General features: G+C 41.3%; 2 protein-coding genes across 2 annotated transcripts; one reads left to right on the forward strand and one right to left on the reverse strand.

The window, feature by feature from the left end:
* The first annotated feature begins 137 nt into the window (after nt 1-137).
* On the forward strand, nt 138-9,359 carry LOC119912201 (highly reducing polyketide synthase cm3B-like). The gene is given in 8 exon segments (XM_038731270.1): nt 138-1,171; nt 1,613-1,766; nt 2,113-2,273; nt 2,416-2,622; nt 2,784-2,965; nt 3,323-4,484; nt 4,487-4,798; nt 4,801-9,359. Coding segments are annotated over 8 exon segments (6,303 nt in total). The 5' UTR covers nt 138-1,119; the 3' UTR covers nt 8,874-9,359.
* A 564-nt stretch (nt 9,360-9,923) lies between these two features.
* On the reverse strand, nt 9,924-18,020 carry pks1 (polyketide synthase 1). The gene is made up of 6 exons (XM_038731284.1): nt 17,269-18,020; nt 17,015-17,168; nt 16,753-16,913; nt 16,459-16,662; nt 16,182-16,363; nt 9,924-16,074 (listed from the first exon to the last, which is right to left on the reverse strand). Exons 1-6 carry the CDS (start codon nt 17,324-17,326, stop codon nt 10,567-10,569), a joined length of 6,267 nt encoding a protein of 2,088 aa, XP_038587212.1. The 5' UTR covers nt 17,327-18,020; the 3' UTR covers nt 9,924-10,566.
* Nucleotides 18,021-18,025: the final 5 nt, after the last annotated feature.

Consider the following 18,025-nt stretch of genomic DNA (forward strand, 5'->3'; position numbering starts at 1 on the left):
ATTCTCACGAAAGTGAGGTGTTTGGAACGCATTGAGGGAATTTCTTCAAATTTGGCACAAACGTCCACTTGGACTCAAGGATGACCTGATTAGAATTTGGTGGTAGGGCTGAATCATATAAAAAATCAAATTGTGATTATTTTGACTGATTATTGCGATAAGATTTGCAATATCGGAGAGAATGATCATTGTTGATTGATTAATTGTTCAGCTCTATTTGGTGATCAAAGGTCAAGTCACTGTGATCGCCCATTTTTGGAAGAATTCATACACTAATTCATTTCACAGAAATGTCTAATAGGAAAAAATTATGAAGTGAATATTTTATATCCAAAAGGTCAACTTCACTGGGACATCATAATGTTCTGTAAAAGCACTTGAAGCTCTCAGTCAGTCTTTGCATAATGTGCCCAAAGATAACGTTGCACACATTGTTAGTTATAGTCATTATCGCTGCTTTGTTGAGAGTTTGTTTAAAGCGCATCTTTCAACATCTACTTTCATCTTAACGTATGTGATCAAAACATAAAGCTAATGGAACACACTCTTTTTTAACATACAACACGTTTGTGTAGTATAAAGCATTGTGTGGTAAATTATTATTTTCAGATTAATAAAGTTGTGTGGTTTAATTTAAAAAATGTTAACCATAAGAAGATCTTAAACTTGATTTCCTTGATCAATTGGTTGATTGTTATTTATGGCATAACTGTGATGAGCTTGAATGAAACAAGACCTAGAGCCGCCCCATTGTTTAACAACCTATTCATGTACCCATTAAACTTAGTCTAATCATTTCCAAGGCGCCATAAATGTGTGCACTGAAGTCCTTCATCACCATGGCTACGTATACAATAAATCATTAATATTTAATAAAGAAAAGAAGCTGGCTATAAGAATCAACAGCAGGTCCTGCAGTGATACCATCGCTGAGGGAAAAGGCAACGGTATGGATGTAAGGATGCACTGGTGCATGACAAAACTGGATTAATTACACAGTTTAAAGAATGCTAAACCCATTTATTTCTGCATGGGATGTTGCCTGGAAAAAAGAGTGATGTTGGCATGACGGAGCAGTAAAGATATTTGATTTTTCTTTCCCAACGATGTTCAGCCAGAATGGATGAAGACAGTATTGCAGTGGTAGGCATTGGATGCAATTTTCCAGGGGGTAAGCCATTTGAGTCTGAAAACTTGATTTTGTTGTGTTTTGTTTGTTTTTTCATGTTTGTTTTTCTATTCATTTTAACAAATTTGCCATTTACAGATTCTCTCTGTGTCTCACAATGTGCATTGAGATAAATGGACAATATCTCTGAATGTAGTTATAGAACACTGTATAACAAATACTACAAAAAAAAGACAAACTGCATCATTTCAACATTATTAGTTAAGATCTAAAACTAACAGATTAAAGTGTGTTCACTTGAGACATACAACCTCCCCCAGGGTTGGTCAAATTAATCTCTGGTAATTCTAAAAAATGTCATTCCATAAAGTGATTTCTACCCTTTTCACTACAACTTTGTCTTGCCAATCAGGGGAGTCACGCACGCAATAATTTGTTTCTATCTATCTATTTTATATATATTTTCTTTATCTTTCCAAACAGGAGAAGGGATTAACAACTTCTGGAAAGTTCTGGTGGATGGGAGAAATTGTTCTGCGCCAATTCCCAAAGAAAGATTTGACTTAGTCAGCTGGTATGACCCTGATGACAACAAACCTGGTAAATCCCGCACAGCCAAGGCTGCTCTGATTGACGGGTATGGTTTAAACCTTATTATTAGACAGATTTTGATAGGCTTACTTACATATAGGCACATGTGTCCATTTCTTTGTAGTCCTTAGTGTTAGATTGTTTTCTTTAAACTGGATTTTTGAGACTTTGGAAAAGTCTTGTCTGTTGGTGTCAAATAATATAGATGGATAAAATATTGATGTATCCTCTCACATTGCCTGTGTTCAACCAGCAACAGAAGTAAGCTGCTGTGATAAGCACATCTGATTTTCAAGACAATTAAAGTATTATATTAATTTAATTATTAATTACTTTATTATTATGATTATGAAAGTCTCCAAATTTGATGTAATGGTTTTGAATGCTTTCAGGTTCAATGAATTTGACCACAAGTTTTTCGGCATCAGTGACAGTGAAGTGGAACAAATGGACCCTCAACAAAAACAGCTCCTTCAGTGTGTCTACAGGGCTTTAGAGAATGCTGGAATTCCTATGGAGAAGGCCAGTGGGACCCGGACAGGAGTGTTTTTTGGTAAGTCAGTAAATATGTGTTGACTAGCAAGTACTTTCTGCTGGATCAAATTCTTACTTACAATTTAAACTTCCATCTGGGTTAAACTAATTTGAAATAACTAACTATCTGAATAACCTTTTTTATTATTCTTTTATTATAGGCATGATGAACAGAGACTATGAGACAAATGCTGCAAACGTGCACCCAAGGGTGATCAACCACTGGACTGGCACAGGGCTGGCCATGAGTATTGCAGCAAACAGAGTCTCCTACATTTTCAACTTCACTGGCCCCTCACTGTCCATTGACTGTGCCTGCTCATCATCTCTCGTGGCTCTTCATCTGGCCTGTCAATCAATTAAACAAGGTCTGTATAGTATGTCTAATTAAAGTCACTGACAGCATCCTGTGAAATAACTCTGATGTAAAACCATGCCCCACCATAGTGCTTTAAATTACATGTTAAAATGGCATTCAGAAAACTACTGTGTGAGATATAGAGATGTAAAATATGTTTTATCTTGTCAGGTGATTGTGACATGGCTGTTTGTGGAGGTGTCAACTGTATCCTAGAGCCAAGAGTGTTTGTTGCTCTCAGCAAGGCCATGATGATCTCACCTGAAGGGACCAGCAAACCTTTTTCCAACAGAGCAGATGGTTATGGTAGAGGGGAGGGCTGTGGCGTTGTTCTCCTGAAGCCTCTGAAAAAGGTTAGACTATGTGGAATAACAAAAGTTTCCCAATTTCACTTTTTAATTTTTATTAACATCGGACCAAATCAGATATTAGACCACTATGAATTAATAACTAATTGATTTACTAAAACGAAACTAATTGCTTCTGTTAAACATTAAACTGTTTGAACAGTACCCATTAACGTTTTATTAGTCAGCAACTTCATAGTTGTCGGTAGCCCTGTTTCTCTCCAGTGATGCTTTACAAGTCTAAATGTTGTTTTTTTTACATAATTTGGACTGGGACTAAATATCACAATTTTCAGTCCCAAGTCATTGACGCAAATTATACTCTCATTCTTGTTTAATTTTAGTCTTATTCTCACTTTACAGGCTATACAAGACCATGACCATATCTGGGGTATCATCAGCAAAACAGCAGTCAACCAAGATGGTCACTCAGTCACTCCAATCACCAAACCCTCCATGACACAACAAGAGGAGCTCCTGCGCAGAATCTACTCAGAGTCTGACCTCGCAAATGTCCAGTACATAGAGGCACATGGGACTGGAACCCCAGTTGGAGACTCAACAGAGGCGGGAAGCATCTCAAATGTCATTGCAAAAGCCAAACCTCCTGGTTCAGAGACACTGCGGATTGGCTCTGTGAAGGGCAACATTGGACATACAGAATCTGCAGCTGGAGTGGCCGGACTCATTAAGGTTCTCCTAATGATGAAGCATGAGACCATTGTTCCCTCAGTTTTCTACTCTCAAGATTCTGCTAGTGTAGATGCCAAAGCCCTGAACATTAAAGTTCCTATCCAAGCAGAAAAGTGGGAAGCCTCTGGTGTAAGAATTGCAGGAGTGAACAACTTTGGCTTTGGGGGTACAAATGCACATGCCATTGTCAAACAGCACATACAGTCACACAATGAGCGAAAGACTGATGGGAAACAGGCAAAGTATTTTGTCATGTCTGCAAATTCACCAAAATCTCTTACTCTGATGATGGAAGACACCCTTAAAGAACTAGAAACAGATGGCAATGTTAATCTAGATTCTCTGTTGTACACATCAGCTTGTAGGAGGAGCCATCTGAAACATAAATACAGAAAGGCCATTGTGGTTTCTTCTTTAGTCGATCTTAAAGAGAAGTTAAGTGCCACTGTAGCCAAAAAGATTAGCCCGTCCTACTCAGATCCAAGGTTAGTGTTTGTCTTTTGTGGAAATGGCGTCACTTACCATGGCATGTGCAAACAGCTACTTAAACACGAGCCTGTGTTCAGGGATAAGATCAAAGAGATTGCACAACTTTTCCAAAGACTGAGTACGCTCAATATCTTGGACACCCTTGAGAGTGAGTTTGAGGATAGTGACTTCAAAAACCCAGATGTTGTCCAACCACTCCTCTTTGCTATCCAAGTTGGCATTACCACCCTATTCAGACACTGGGGTGTCAAGCCTGATGCAATCCTTGGGCACTCTGTTGGGGAGGTTGCAGCTGCTCACTGTTCTGGCCTCTTGTCTCTTGAGGATGCAGTAAAAGTAGTCTATTTCGCAGCATTCTCCAGAGAAAAGTCACTGGGGGAAAGATGCTTGTGATCAGCAACATGGCTGTATCAGAGGTAACTGCTCTTCTCCATCGTTACTCTGGAAGAATTTGCCTTGCTGCTTTCAACAGCCCTCAGTCCTGCACCCTCTCAGGTGAGGCAGATGCAATTGAGAGCCTCCATAAGGAGCTAAGCACCTCAGCCAACAGTCAAAATCTGTTCGTTCGTGTACTGGATGTCTCTGCTGCTTATCACAGCCACATGATGGACCCAATTGTGCCAGAAATTAAGGAGACAATTGGCTCCTTGCAGGTGAATGTCTTGACACAGAGTTGTTCTCAACAGTGACGGGCAAGGAAGTCCAGCAGGGTGATTTCTGCACAGGGGAATACTGGGCTAGAAACATTCGTGAGCCAGTAGCCTTTGAGCAGGCAGTGAGGTCAGCAACTAAAGGAAAGAAGAACACAGTCTTTGTGGAGATAGGGCCAAGACGGGCACTACAGAGAAATATCATGGAATCTCTGGGTGATGACACAGCTGTTCTTGCATCTGTGCAGCCAGAGAAAGATCATGAAACAATCATTTCTGTTGTTTCTAAGCTGTTTGAACTGGGTGTCCATGTAAATTGGAGCACCTTCTACATAGGATATGAGACAGTTCCAGTGCCTATTTTGAAATACCAGTTTGATTGCTCATACAGAGATGTCATCATTGGGGCAGCACAGAAAAGAACAGCAAGTAATCATCCTGTTCTCTGTCAGACAGGAAGCGAAAGCAACGTTTTCAGCTGTGATCTGAAGTCTGACTCATCTTTCTACTTGAAAGAGCACAAGCATAATGATATACCCATCATCCCTGGTGCCTTCTATGCTGAGTTGGGCTTAGCCGCATTCATGGCCAGTGGTAAACCAAAAGTACCGCTCAGCTCACTACAGCTCAGTGTCAGTTTTCACAGTCCATTTGTTTTAACCCAGAATTCCCCTGAAATGAAGGTGCAACTAGAACAAAAAGAGAAAGAAACTGGTTTCATGGTACTCTCAGCATCTGCATTGTATGCATCAGGCACAGTGGTTTCAAAGAAAGAGAGGCTGACTGAGGAGCAGTGCATTTCACTAAGCTCCATCTACAAAAGATGCAAATCTGTAGTTAGCTCTCAGGCGTTCTATGGGTATCTCTCTCAAGGAGGCTTTCAGTATGGAGATGTTTTCCAGAATAAGGGGGATGTGCATTATGGAGAAGATCTCAAGGAGGCTTTTGTAGTTGTCACAGTTCCAGAACAACTGCGGTCTCAGTTGCACGACTACTGTATTCATCCTGTTGTGCTAGATTTTCTGATGCAGCTTCTCCCAGTTACAGTGAAGCACATTTTTGCTGGTAGGCCAGGATTTCCTGCCAAAATAGGAAGTCTGACAGTGTTTGAACCCTTGCAAGATGAGATGATTATCTACCTTAGAGCAATTGATGTGGGCCTTGATCACATTGAGGTTTGTGGCTGTTTTGCAGATAAAGAAGGAAGAGTGTTGGTTGAGGTTAAGCATGTGATCATCAAGTACCTTGGCAGTCGCTCTCATGTGGTGGAAGAGTACTTCTACCACAATGCCTTTAGTGTCATCCCTGAAGGCCTCACATCGGCTCTTCCGCCTAAGGCCTTGGTCTTCTGTGACCATATAGGGATCTCTAAAGGCCTTCAGCAATATTTGGACGTGAAGTCTAGATATGTATCCTTCAAACATGCTAAATATATCTTGAGTCATGGGTTTCCCTCTCTCTTGGCAAATCTCAATATAACAGATATTGAGAAAAACTTTGATGAGGTCTTGTTTTTGTGGGGCAAAGAAAACCTCACTTCACTGGCAGCTGATGTTGTCCTGCAGCACTTGGCGAGCTGCTGTGAGATTTTCCGCCAAATAGTCCTTGAGCTAAAGCGAATTAGCTTCCCACACTCCATCCGGGCAGTCACCTACTGTTCATCTGACATCACTCTGGACCACATAAGTCCAGGTTTTGCTCTCGCTGGCATGACAAGATCATTTGCTGCAGAGATACCAGATCTTTCATTTCAGCTGATTGATATAAGCACAATCTCTGCTAGGGACATTGCAGCTCTGTCTGAGGTCCTAAGATCATGTCCTTGTAGCAAGTACCCAGAGTTGGTGGTAAAAGATGGGCTGATTCTGAAACCTTCCATTGTGCGCACTCCACCAGAAGCCATTGACAGTTCAGAGTGCAGTTTCACCTCTACAATATCTGAACCCTGTATCCTTCAGACCACCGACGCACATAAGATGACTCAACTGAGTGCCATCCACTTTGAGGAGGAGGCCCAGCCAATCGGTGATACAGCAGTTGAAATTCGGCCCACTAAGATATGTGTTCATTCATCTGATTACTTCCCTGTCAGTGCTTCGCATCTGAAATTTGGCCAGACACTGTACTGGAACAAACACTCATCACAGAACCACAAGCTACTGGCTCTTGATTTCAGTGGTACCATTACAGCCGTCGGAAAAGATGTCAGGAAATTGAAAGTGGGAGACCATGTTGCTTCCTGTTATCCTGTGGTGGCGGCCAGCAAGGTCAGAGTTCCAGAGGATGTATGCTACAGCACTAAGCGGTTCCCATTTCTTCGAAAAACACCCTGTGTTTCCTATTTTGTGCTAGCATGGGAGATCCTGCATCGAGCTTTGCCCAGAGCCAAACATAATCTAGGAATCATATCTTCTGTGCCTGATTCTGCTCTGTTGAAAGTCTTGGCAATCACTTCTTACAAGTCAGGTTGGAATGTCATTGTTGGCACACAGTGCAATGGCTCTTTTGTGGATGTCAATCAAATGGATGCATTTGTTGTGCTGCCTCCATTTAATGAATCTCTGATTCTTAAAATTTGCAACTTTCCAGGTGTCCAACATGTTGTCTTCATCTGCGAATCTCAGATGCAGTGTTCCCTTGCTCAGGGTGTGTTCCAAAGTATAAGGGAAAGTGTTCACGTGCAGATAATTCAGATGCCAGCCATTTTGCAAAAGGGATCCTTGAGTGCACAAAGGCCACGCATTTATCACTGGCTGAAGTCAATGAGCTTTAGCAGGAAATTTGGTCTTGAAAGCTTTACCTTTCAGAGTGTGAAATCTGAAAGCATCAAGAGCCTCAATTCAGAAAAATCCCAATCATACTTCAACTCAAAGAAACTGGGCGTTGTGGCTCTGGGAAAAGATGCCAAAACTATGCTGTCTGACATTCCAGTACTTCCAATAAAAAAGCTGCTTTTCCGAAAGCGAGCAGTGTACATAGTGGCGGGTGGTCTTTCTGGTCTGGGCTTCGAAACTGTCAAGTTCATTTCGCAAAGAGGGGGAGAGTACATCGTTATACTCTCCAGGAGCAAGCCTACACCAGATGTGCAGCAAGAGATACACAATGTGGAGAAACAGTGTGGAAACTGCATCACTACCATGGAGTGTGACATATCTGTGTCTGAGCATGTGCACAAGGTTATCAGTGTCATCGGCCAGAAATTCCCTGGTTGTCCAGTCAGAGGAGTGTTTCACAGTGCTGTCGTCTTGCATGATGGGCTAATTGAGACCCTTGACAGGTCGCTTTATGAGAAGGTTCTCAAACCAAAAGTAAATGGTGCACTGAATTTGCACAACGCAACACAGAACTGTCAGTTGGATTACTTTGTGTGTTACTCCTCCATCTCAGCTTTTCTTGGAAACGCATCACAAACAAACTACGCTGCCGCCAACACATTCCTCGACATGTTCTGTCAGTACAGGCGGAAACTCGGGCTGCCTGGACAGTCTATCAACTGGGGAGCTCTAAACCTCGGCCTCCTCTTGAACAAGGAGCATTTCCAGCGGTTTCTGGAGGCAAAGGGCATGATGGTGTTGGATGTGGCTGAGATTCATCAAAGTCTGGAGCAATGCCTTTTGATCAACCGACCCCAACAAGCTGTTTGCAGGTTTCACTTCAGAAACATCAGGTACAACATCCTCTCTCAAAATGCAGCCTTGACCATGCGCCTGTCTGCATTGGTAGAAGAGGCTTTCCAAAAATCCAAAGAGATAGATTCTCAAACTAAACAAGTAGAATCTGTCTCACCTAAAGAGTATGTCGTCTCTCTGCTTTGTGAGACCATTGGCATGGATAAAAGTGAGCTGAAAGATGAATCACTTCTTTTATCCTTAGGCATTGACTCCATGCAGGCCATGACTCTGCAGAATCTCATCTTTCAGGAGAGAGGTGTGAATGTGCCTTTGGTGAAACTGTTGGATCCCAATGCCATGCTGTCAACAGTAGTAGCTTTATTGAGTGAAGAAGGTGATGGTGAACATTTCAGTGATGACACAGAGGCTCTCCCAGTTGGAGCCATGAAAGATGTTTCTACCAGACTGTAAAAATGACAAATGCAAACACAGAAATGTAAAATATATATATATATATATATTTATAACAAAATGCATCAGTTATCAGTACACCATAATACTGGTGTGGTTGAAAATTTTGTCACTGGATTCAATACAATGATGGCCATTGCAAAAAAACAGCATTCTTGTATAAATGCCACATGTTTGCTGATTTTGTTGTTGTTGTTTTGAGGTTTGGCTCTGGTTATTGGTTTTATTAATTTCGGTATGTAGTTTTGGCATTGTTTTACGTTGTTATAACCTTACCATGATATTTTACTCACTTTTTTGGATACCTATTTTGAAAGGATGTTTTTATTCATTTTATTTTCTTTATGATTACAACAATAAAACAGGGTTACATTACAATTAAACACACAATTCTGCTTATTAAAATATTATTTCAATGGTGAATAATTTATGTAAATTACGCATTTTTATTATATTATTAATTTTCAATAAATCTTAAACTTTAAAGCTTGTGTTTAATAAGTCTGTCACAGGGTTCGGCTTTCATAATACTATTGCAACTCATTTTTATCTGCCTGTTTTACATTCCCTCATCTCTCACAGGTCATGGTCACTTGTTATCACTGATAGCTCATTGATTCTGATTGATTATCACCTTTATGATAATGATGGAACAAAGCATGTGATACAGTAGTCAGGCATGTCCCATAAATGTTCCACTGGAGGCAAGTGTGATTACTGAGCCTTTTGCTGACCAATCATTTATCACATTATGTGAATAAGGACACTGCTCTCCTAGATGATATTGCCACAGCAAGGACATACAAATAATATGATAACAGATATAGTGATCTATTATCTTATTGTTTGTAGCACTGTTTTCTTACTAAAATGAAATTGCATCTAAGCAGTTCTCTCAATCAAGAAATGATCTGGCGACATGACTGTTCTGAGGAGTTTTCACAGTACAGATTTTTGAAATTGGAACTAATGTAAAACATTAGAAGTTTTTATTATTACAAATATTCCAAAAAAAAAAGTACAATTTCAAAAATCCATTTGAAAGTCAAGACATTTTTATTTTGAAAACATTAGGTGTTAGTGCAACATCCAAACAATGACAATGACAGTGAAGTTCCATGGCATGAAGACACAAACTACAGTATATCAGGCTTTGGCTTCACTAACGACACTTGCTAGTAGGATAAATGAACTGTGGGTTTTATTCTTATTTGTTGATAGTAGTAAAACCATGAAATAACACCAGCCTTATTGTTTATTCCAATCTCAATTTGTGACTTAATAAGTTGTTCTGCAACGACATTTTAGACATATTTTTAGATACATGGAGCTATAAGCTGACTTAGAACACTTTCTTAATATTCCCAAGGAATGAAACCATAGCACACTGATGATCACAGTTATTGTACTATCCTCTACAGAGAACTTGTCAGCAACATAAATATACATATATTACAAGAGAAATCATATAGTAGTACAGCACGTTATTTGAACATTTGTGAATGAGCAAAGATGCCAGTGGAAAAACAACTATAATATATACTTATAACTATAAACAATTATTGCAGGGTTGAAGCATGCCCACTTCAAAGAATTTTGACCAATTTGACTGCTATGAGAACAGTGAAACAACCCTGTGCAAAAACAAAAATTAATCCCATGCATTTTCATGCATTCTCAAAACCCCCATCATTCAAAGTATTCTTTGATGCAACATGGAATTTTTTACAGTAGTTGACAAAGTGGCCAGTGTACTATTGGGGTCCAATATTCTAACCAAAGGTACATTCACACCTGTCTCTTGGAATATCTTATTTTGCAGAGTCATGGCCAACATCGAGTCAATACCCAGTGCACACAGAGCTGAGTCATCCTCCAGCTCATCTACACTAACATTGCTGATGTCACTGACAATTGCTCTCACACTTTCATGTGTGGAAGGCAAAAGCTCAACCCTGGGCTCATTACTTATATCATCTTTTAGCTCCATTTCCACTAAAGCTGACAGCCGCTCTCTGAGGGATGCATTTTGTGAAAGTACATGAATGTTAAGATTTTTGAAATTGAACCTGCATATGACTTGTTGTGGTCTGTTCGTCAGAAGACACTGTTCAAGTGCCTCTTGAACGTCACACACATCCATTATCATCATCCCTTTTGCCTCTAGGAACTTTTGGAAATGGTCTTTTTTCAACAAGAGACCAAGGTTCAAAGGACCCCAGTTGATGGACTGTCCAGCAAGTCCAAGGTTTCTCCGATAATGACAGAATGTGTCGAGGAAGGAATTGGCTGCTGCATAGTTACATTGTGAGGGATTGCCAATGAATGAAGAGATGGAGGAGTAGCAAACAAATACATCCAGTTTGTTGTGAAGTGTTGCATAGTGAAGGTTTAGAGCCCCACTCACTTTTGGCTGCAGCACCTTTCGAAAAAGGGACTGATCAAGGGTTTCAATCAACGCATCATGTAATACTGCAGCACTGTGAAACACTCCTTTGATTGGACAAGAGGAGAATCTCTGTTCAATCTTTGAGATTGCATCCACCACCTGCATCGACACAGAAACGTCACATTGAACATTCATGATAGTCACTCCATATCTTCTCTGGAGGAGTTCCATTTCAAATTGCATTTCATCAGTCAGAGTTCTTCTGGACAGTGTTGCAATACAGCCTCCACCATTATGGGCAATGAACTTTACCGTCTCAAGACCCAAACCAGAGAGCCCTCCAGTTACAATATAAACACAGCTTTGTTTAAAGAGTTGTCCAGGCCTTGTAAGCAAAGGGACATCAGACACTGGACAATCAGATTCTCTGTGATCTAGAACAACTTGCTGCACTGTCTTTGCTGTGAAGTAGGACTTATCCTCTGCATTGGACTGAGGCTCCTTTGTGCTTGATAATTGAAAAGTCTCCCTTTTCAAAGGTATAGATGCTACATCAAAGCGTAATGACATTAGCCAGTTAGAGACGTTACTGTTTTGCACTTGCAGATTGGCTCTCTGCAGAACATTAGACACATCAAGTTTATGTGCATGCACGTGTTCAGTCTTCAATGCACACATGTTTGCTGTGAGTGAGGATGACATGTGTTCACTACATACAAAGATAATGTGTCTTTCATAACCACCACTGTCATACATCCCCTGCCAAGAATGATCGAATGGGGGGAGAAATACAAATGCATGACTTTGATCAAAATGTAGAGGTTCTCCTCTGAAATGCGGCAGAGAGGAAACATTCCAGCCTGACCTGTTTGCTGTCAGAGCCAACACTTTCATCAGAGCAGAGGCTGAGTTAGAGGATATAATGACCAGCTTTCTGGGCTGCTGTTTTACCTTAGACAGCATCCTCTGCAGGATCTCCCATGCCAGTATGAAGTAAGACACACATGGAGTCTCTTTCAGAAATGGGAGTCTTTTCGTGCTATAGCACACAGCTTCAGGAATTATAATCTTCGCAGTGGCAGCAACTGGATAACATGAAGCAATATGATCTCCCACTCTTAGACTGTGAACATCTTTACCAACGGCTGTGACAATACCGCTGAAATCTAAAGCGAGAAGCCTGTGGTTCTGTGATGTATGCTTGTTCCAATACATAGTCTTGCCAAAGTTCAAATGCGAAGTAGTGACAGGAAAGTAATCAGATGAATGCACGCATACATTGGTTAGCTGAATCTCAACTGACTTCTCTGGGACAGGATTTACATTTGTGTTGTAGGGGATGGCAGACAGGTCAGCCATACTGTACGGATCAGGTGTCTGCAGAACAAAGTCGTTCAGATATACTGAGTGCATATCACCTTCACGTAAAGCCCTGTCCATCATGGGGGTCCGTGCTATTCTTGTTGTTGATGTTTGCCCTTTGTTGATCATCACCTCTTGTTGTTTACAGGGGTTTATTACATGGACCAGTGTTTGAATGTCTTCACTGGTCACAGACGCAAGGTCAATCAGGTGAAAAGAGAGACCCAACATCTCTGTTGCACAAACCCTTGTCATACCGGACAGCACAAAACCAGGACTGACATGGTCCACAATCATCTCTGTTGATCTATAGGTTATGACGTAGACAGTCCAAGAGCGTTTGCTCTCTCTCAAGGCTAAAGTGATCTGGCGAAATAGCTCACAGCAAGTCACCAAGCGGTCTAGCATCTGCTCAGATGACAAGTGACTGAGGTCCTCTACACCCCACATGAAGAGAACATTGTCCAAATCTACATTGGTGTTAAGTGAGTGGAACACTGAATTTCGAACTTGGTCTGCAGTCCAGTGCTCTCTGCTCTCCACAAACGCAGACTCTGGGTGTATGTATGGCCTTAGTCCTTTAGCAATGCCGAGTTTGTCTTCAAAAACTATTGCTTTTATTTTGAAATTTTGCAAGTCACTCTTCTCAGGAATTGCAATTACTTCATTGTGGAAAAAACGTGACTGAAGAACATTTGAGCAATTGCCCAAATATGATATCCTCACACCTTTAAGTTCCACCAGTACATGGCCCTCTGTGGTGGAAAAGCAACCACATACATCGAGGAAGTTTGGAGTCTGTTGAGTGGCTCGTAAGTACATGACCATTTCCTCTTGTAGTGGTCCTGATATGGCTACGCTACCAATAGCTGAGGGGAATCCCTGCTTGGCTGTTAGCCGTCCGATAGCTACGACAGCAGTCATTTGCAAGAAACAGTCCAATAACACAGGGTGAATGAAGTAGTCATGAAGGTGTTTTAGAAGTTCACCAGGGACTTGAATTGTTGTCACAGCTTCCTTGAATTCATCTCCAAAATGCACAACATCAAGCTGTTTGAAGACAGAGCCGTATTCAAATCCCGCTTGAGAAAGAATTGAATAAATCTGCTTTCTCTGCATAACCAATTTGCACCTTTGGGAGATCATGTCGAGACAAATGGTCAGTTCTTCTAACAATGCTTGGCCATCTGTACACCTATATGTGCCCGAGGCATGTGTTGCGACAGAAGACTGTATTTTAAATGAAGCTTCTTTCTCTGCATGTGTCACTTTCAACTGATGACAGTTTGAGCTTAGAGTGAACAGACTGTCAAATCGTACACTGATCTGGAGCAGAGAAGTCGGTTTCTTTGGCCTTAAACTTGCCATCACTGAGGCATAAGCTAGTTCAACATAGAACGCGCCTGGCACAATGGGAACACCGTTGTTTTTATGCTCCCAAAGATACGGTGCAGTCTCTAATGAAAGGTCGCACATGTATTCTTTGTTATCCTGCTTTATTTTGGATATGAGCTTGTGGGGAGGGAAAGAAGATGCTTCATAATCTTTTCTCACAGTGTCAAAATTCAGTTCTTTCTTTGTTTTGACAAACTGATACACAGGAAGAGATGTGGGCAATGTCTCACAACCCCTGTAGAGCTGATGCCAGTCCACACTGATGCCCAGTTCAAATAGTTTTGCCACCATAGACAAAATTGTGTCATAATCTTTCTCTGGCTGGACAGAGAAAAGAACTATGGCGTTGTTTCCCAGAGTCTCATGTATGTTCCTTTGGAGAGCCCTTCGAGGTCCAATCTCAACAAAGACCACATTTCTTCTTGATTGCTTGTCTTTGGTGGCAGCACGCAATGTTTGTTCAAACAAAACAGGCTCTCGGATGTTTCTTGCCCAGTACCTGCCTGTTGTAAAGTCACCATCTGAATAACTGTCTCCAGTCACCGTTGAAAAAAGTTTGCACTCCTTTGTGTTGGCATTCAAGGGATCAATTCTTTTCTCAATGTCATCTAGTATAGGATCCATCATGTGGCTATGGTATGCTGCTGGCACATCTAACTCATGGAGGAAGAGATTTTTCTCTATAAACACAATCTTCAGCCTCTGATGGAGGATGTCTATAGCATCCGCATCCCCGGACAGAGTGCAGGACTGGGGGCTATTTAACGCTGCAACACAAATTTTCCCAGAAAAGTCTTGAAGGATTTGTAATACTTTTTCTACGGCCACATTACCAACAATTAGCATTTTCCCTCCTGTGACTTTGCTCTGAAGAGCACTGCGGTGGTACAACACTTTCACAGCATCCTCAAGAGACAAGAGACCAGAACAGTGAGCGGCAGCAACCTCACCAACAGAGTGTCCAAGCACAGCATCAGGCTTGACACCCCAGTGCTTCAGGAGAGTGGCAATGCCAACCTGAATTGCAAAAAGAAGAGGCTGGACAACATTTGGCTTGCTGAAATCCTCATTATCATAGTCACCAGCAAGCCATTGACTGATGCAGATGCTTTTATGACTCTGGAAGAGATTCTCAACTTCTCTTACCTTATCTCTGAAAACAGGAACCTCTCTCAGGAGCTGCTTGCACATGCCCCTGTAGGCAACCCCATTTCCGCAAAACACAAAGACCACCTGGACTCCTGACCTTATTGACTCAACCTTTGTTTTCAAGGCAGATGTCAGTTGATGTTCTAAATCTGAGAGGGAAGATGTTAGGAAGGCCTTCCTGTATTTGTGTCTAGAATGACTCCTGCCACATGCTGAAGTGTATAACAGTGCCTGTACGTCAACTGTTTGATCGTTGCCAAGCCTCCAGTTGAGGTCTTTGATGGACAGGATTAACGATTTCTCAGATGCTGCAGATATCACAAAGAGTTTTTTACAGCCTTTTGGGATCTGTGTGGGAAAGTTCGTCTGTCTGTACTCTCTTACAATCACATGTGCATTTGTACCTCCAAACCCAAAGCTGTTGATCCCAGCTACCCTTTCTAATGACCCCTTTGTCTCCCATTTTTCAACGTTAATCGGAATACTGATATTCAAAGCTTTAACATCTACACTGGCAATGTCTTCTGAATAGAAAACTGAGGGAACAATGGTCTCATGCTTCATCATTAGGAGAACCTTAATGAGTCCGGCCACTCCAGCTGCAGATTCTGTATGTCCAATGTTGCCCTTCACGGAGCCAATCCGCAGTGTCTCTGAACCAGGAGGTTTGGCTTTTGCGATGACATTTGAGATGCTTCCCGCCTCTGTTGAGTCTCCAACTGGGGTTCCAGTCCCATGTGCCTCTATGTACTGGACATTTGCGAGGTCAGACCCTGAGTAGATTCTGCGCAGGAGCTCCTCTTGTTGTGTCATGGATGGTTTGGTGATTGGAGTGACTGAGTGACCATTTTGGTTGACTGCTGTTTTGCTGATGATGCCCCAGATTTTGTTGCAGTCTTTTATGGCCTTTGTATGGAAAGTCATGCTATTAGCAGGGTATCTATTATGTCTACCGCATGGAGTTTATTAATGACATGAAATCACTGTAAAAGAAAAAAACAATACTTGCTTACATTTTTCAGAGGCTTCAGGAGAACTACACCGCAGCCCTCCCCTCTTCCATAACCATCTGCTCTGCTGGAGAAAGGTTTGCTGGTCCCCTCAGGTGAGATCATCTTGGCCTTGCTGAGAGCAACAAACACTCTTGGCTCTATGATACAGCTGACTCCGCCACACAGAGCCATCTCACAGTCTCCTAGAGAGTGAAATAAAAAATGGAAAATTTAAATGTTGTGCCTTGATTAGATTGCTTTTGGTCATGGCCTTTATAGGGGAAATATACTGAAATACCTTGCTTTATAGCCTGGCAGGCTAAGTGTAGAGCAACCGAAGATGAAGAACAGGCACTGTCAATGGCAAATGAAGGGCCAGTGAGATTGAAAGTGAATGAAATTCTGTTGGCAGCCACACTCATTGCTGTCCCAGTGCCATTGTAGTGGGTTATTGTAGTTGGGCTGTCATTTCGGAGCATTTCATAATCACTGTTCATTAGACCTGTAACACCATTAAAAAGCAGAGTATGTTACAATTTTTGTATTATGAAGTTGTACTTGTAGTTTTAAATCACAGAACAATACCGGTCACCTATGTAAACTCCAGTTCTGCTTCCACTGACGCTTTCCATAGCCATTCCTGCATCTTCTAATGCCCTGTATGTGCACTGCAGAAGGAGTTTCTGCTGAGGGTCCATAAAATCCGCCTCTGCTTCAGTAACGCCAAAAAACTTGTGATCAAATTCATTGAACCTAAAATGTAAAAATAACAGATCCATCATAATTCAAACATCTCTCACTAGATGTATTAACACTTAATCTTAGTCCAAACCATAGACTGTATAAATGCTTACCCTTCAATTAGAGCTGCTTTGGTTGTCTGTGTCTTTCCAGGTTTGCTATCATCAGCATCATACCAGAGAGTGGTGTCAAACCTCTCTACTGGAATATCTACAACACAGTTCTTTCCCTCCAACAGAACCTTCCAGAAACTGTCTAACCCTTCACCTGAAATAAAAATACATATAATATACCTTAATAATGGAAACAAAAACATTAACTAAGAGAAATTCAAAACACTTGCCACAGCACCATAATTCAGTCACACCTCCAGGGAAATTGCATCCAATCCCGATAACAGCTACATCATCCTCTGTGTCCTCCATTATGCCTTTGAGATGTTAGTTGCTCCGGGGAAGTTTTAAAAGCCTAAGTAAAAGTTCAAGCCTCTCCATAGTGAAGCGTAATGTTCAGTCCTGTTGCTGTCTTTGGTCAGAATAGTGCTGCTGTCCCTATCACCCTTTATAAACACTGAGCCAAGCATCAGTGAAAAGGAACAAGAGAGCACAACAATGCCCTGGCTTGTTGCATCTCAGTTGGCTACATCTGGGACTAAATACACTAATTGTAAGTTAAGATCATTCAAAGGCAGCAGTAAATAAGCTTTTGTTCTTGTTTGCAGACTGACAAAAGAACACAGTGTATCTTAAGAATCTGATCAATAGCAGATCTGGATCACTGGAAGTCCTCTGCCTGGTCATTTTAACCGAAACCTGTGGCCACATTGTCTCTGAAAGGAAATAGTAATGTTTTTACTTTATAGATGTTCATGAATAAGCATCATTACAGTGAATATGACTGCATTAATCTGGTGTTAACATAGACAAGTATGCTTGAAAAAGAAGAGAAAATAAATTAATTGTTTGACCACAGAATCTGCAAATGGATAAATGCATGAATCCATATCTTCTGATAGTGGCAACTCAGGTGGCAAAACACACCAATCCAAATAATTGCTAATGTTTCTCTAGGTCTAACTAAGGAAGTGTTTGCTGACACATCAACCTTATCAGCTTTATAAGGTG

The sequence above is a fragment of the Micropterus salmoides genome, unplaced genomic scaffold (genome assembly GCF_014851395.1).
Source record: "Micropterus salmoides isolate LMB-PRFRI ecotype aquatic unplaced genomic scaffold, ASM1485139v1 Ms_hic_scaffold_1, whole genome shotgun sequence".
NCBI classification, from domain to species: domain Eukaryota; kingdom Metazoa; phylum Chordata; class Actinopteri; order Centrarchiformes; family Centrarchidae; genus Micropterus; species Micropterus salmoides.

Bases quoted from the DNA above. Each gene is read 5' to 3' on its own strand.
- pks1 (XM_038731284.1), bottom strand. From the start codon at position 17,326: ATGGAGGACACAGAGGATGATGTAGCTGTTATCGGGATTGGATGCAAT. The intron at 16,914-17,014 runs GTAAGCATTTAT...TTTACATTTTAG, and splicing joins AAAGCAGCTCTAATTGAAGG to GTTCAATGAATTTGATCACA. The intron at 16,364-16,458 runs GTATTTCAGTAT...TTCACTCTCTAG, and splicing joins CTGCCAGGCTATAAAGCAAG to GAGACTGTGAGATGGCTCTG.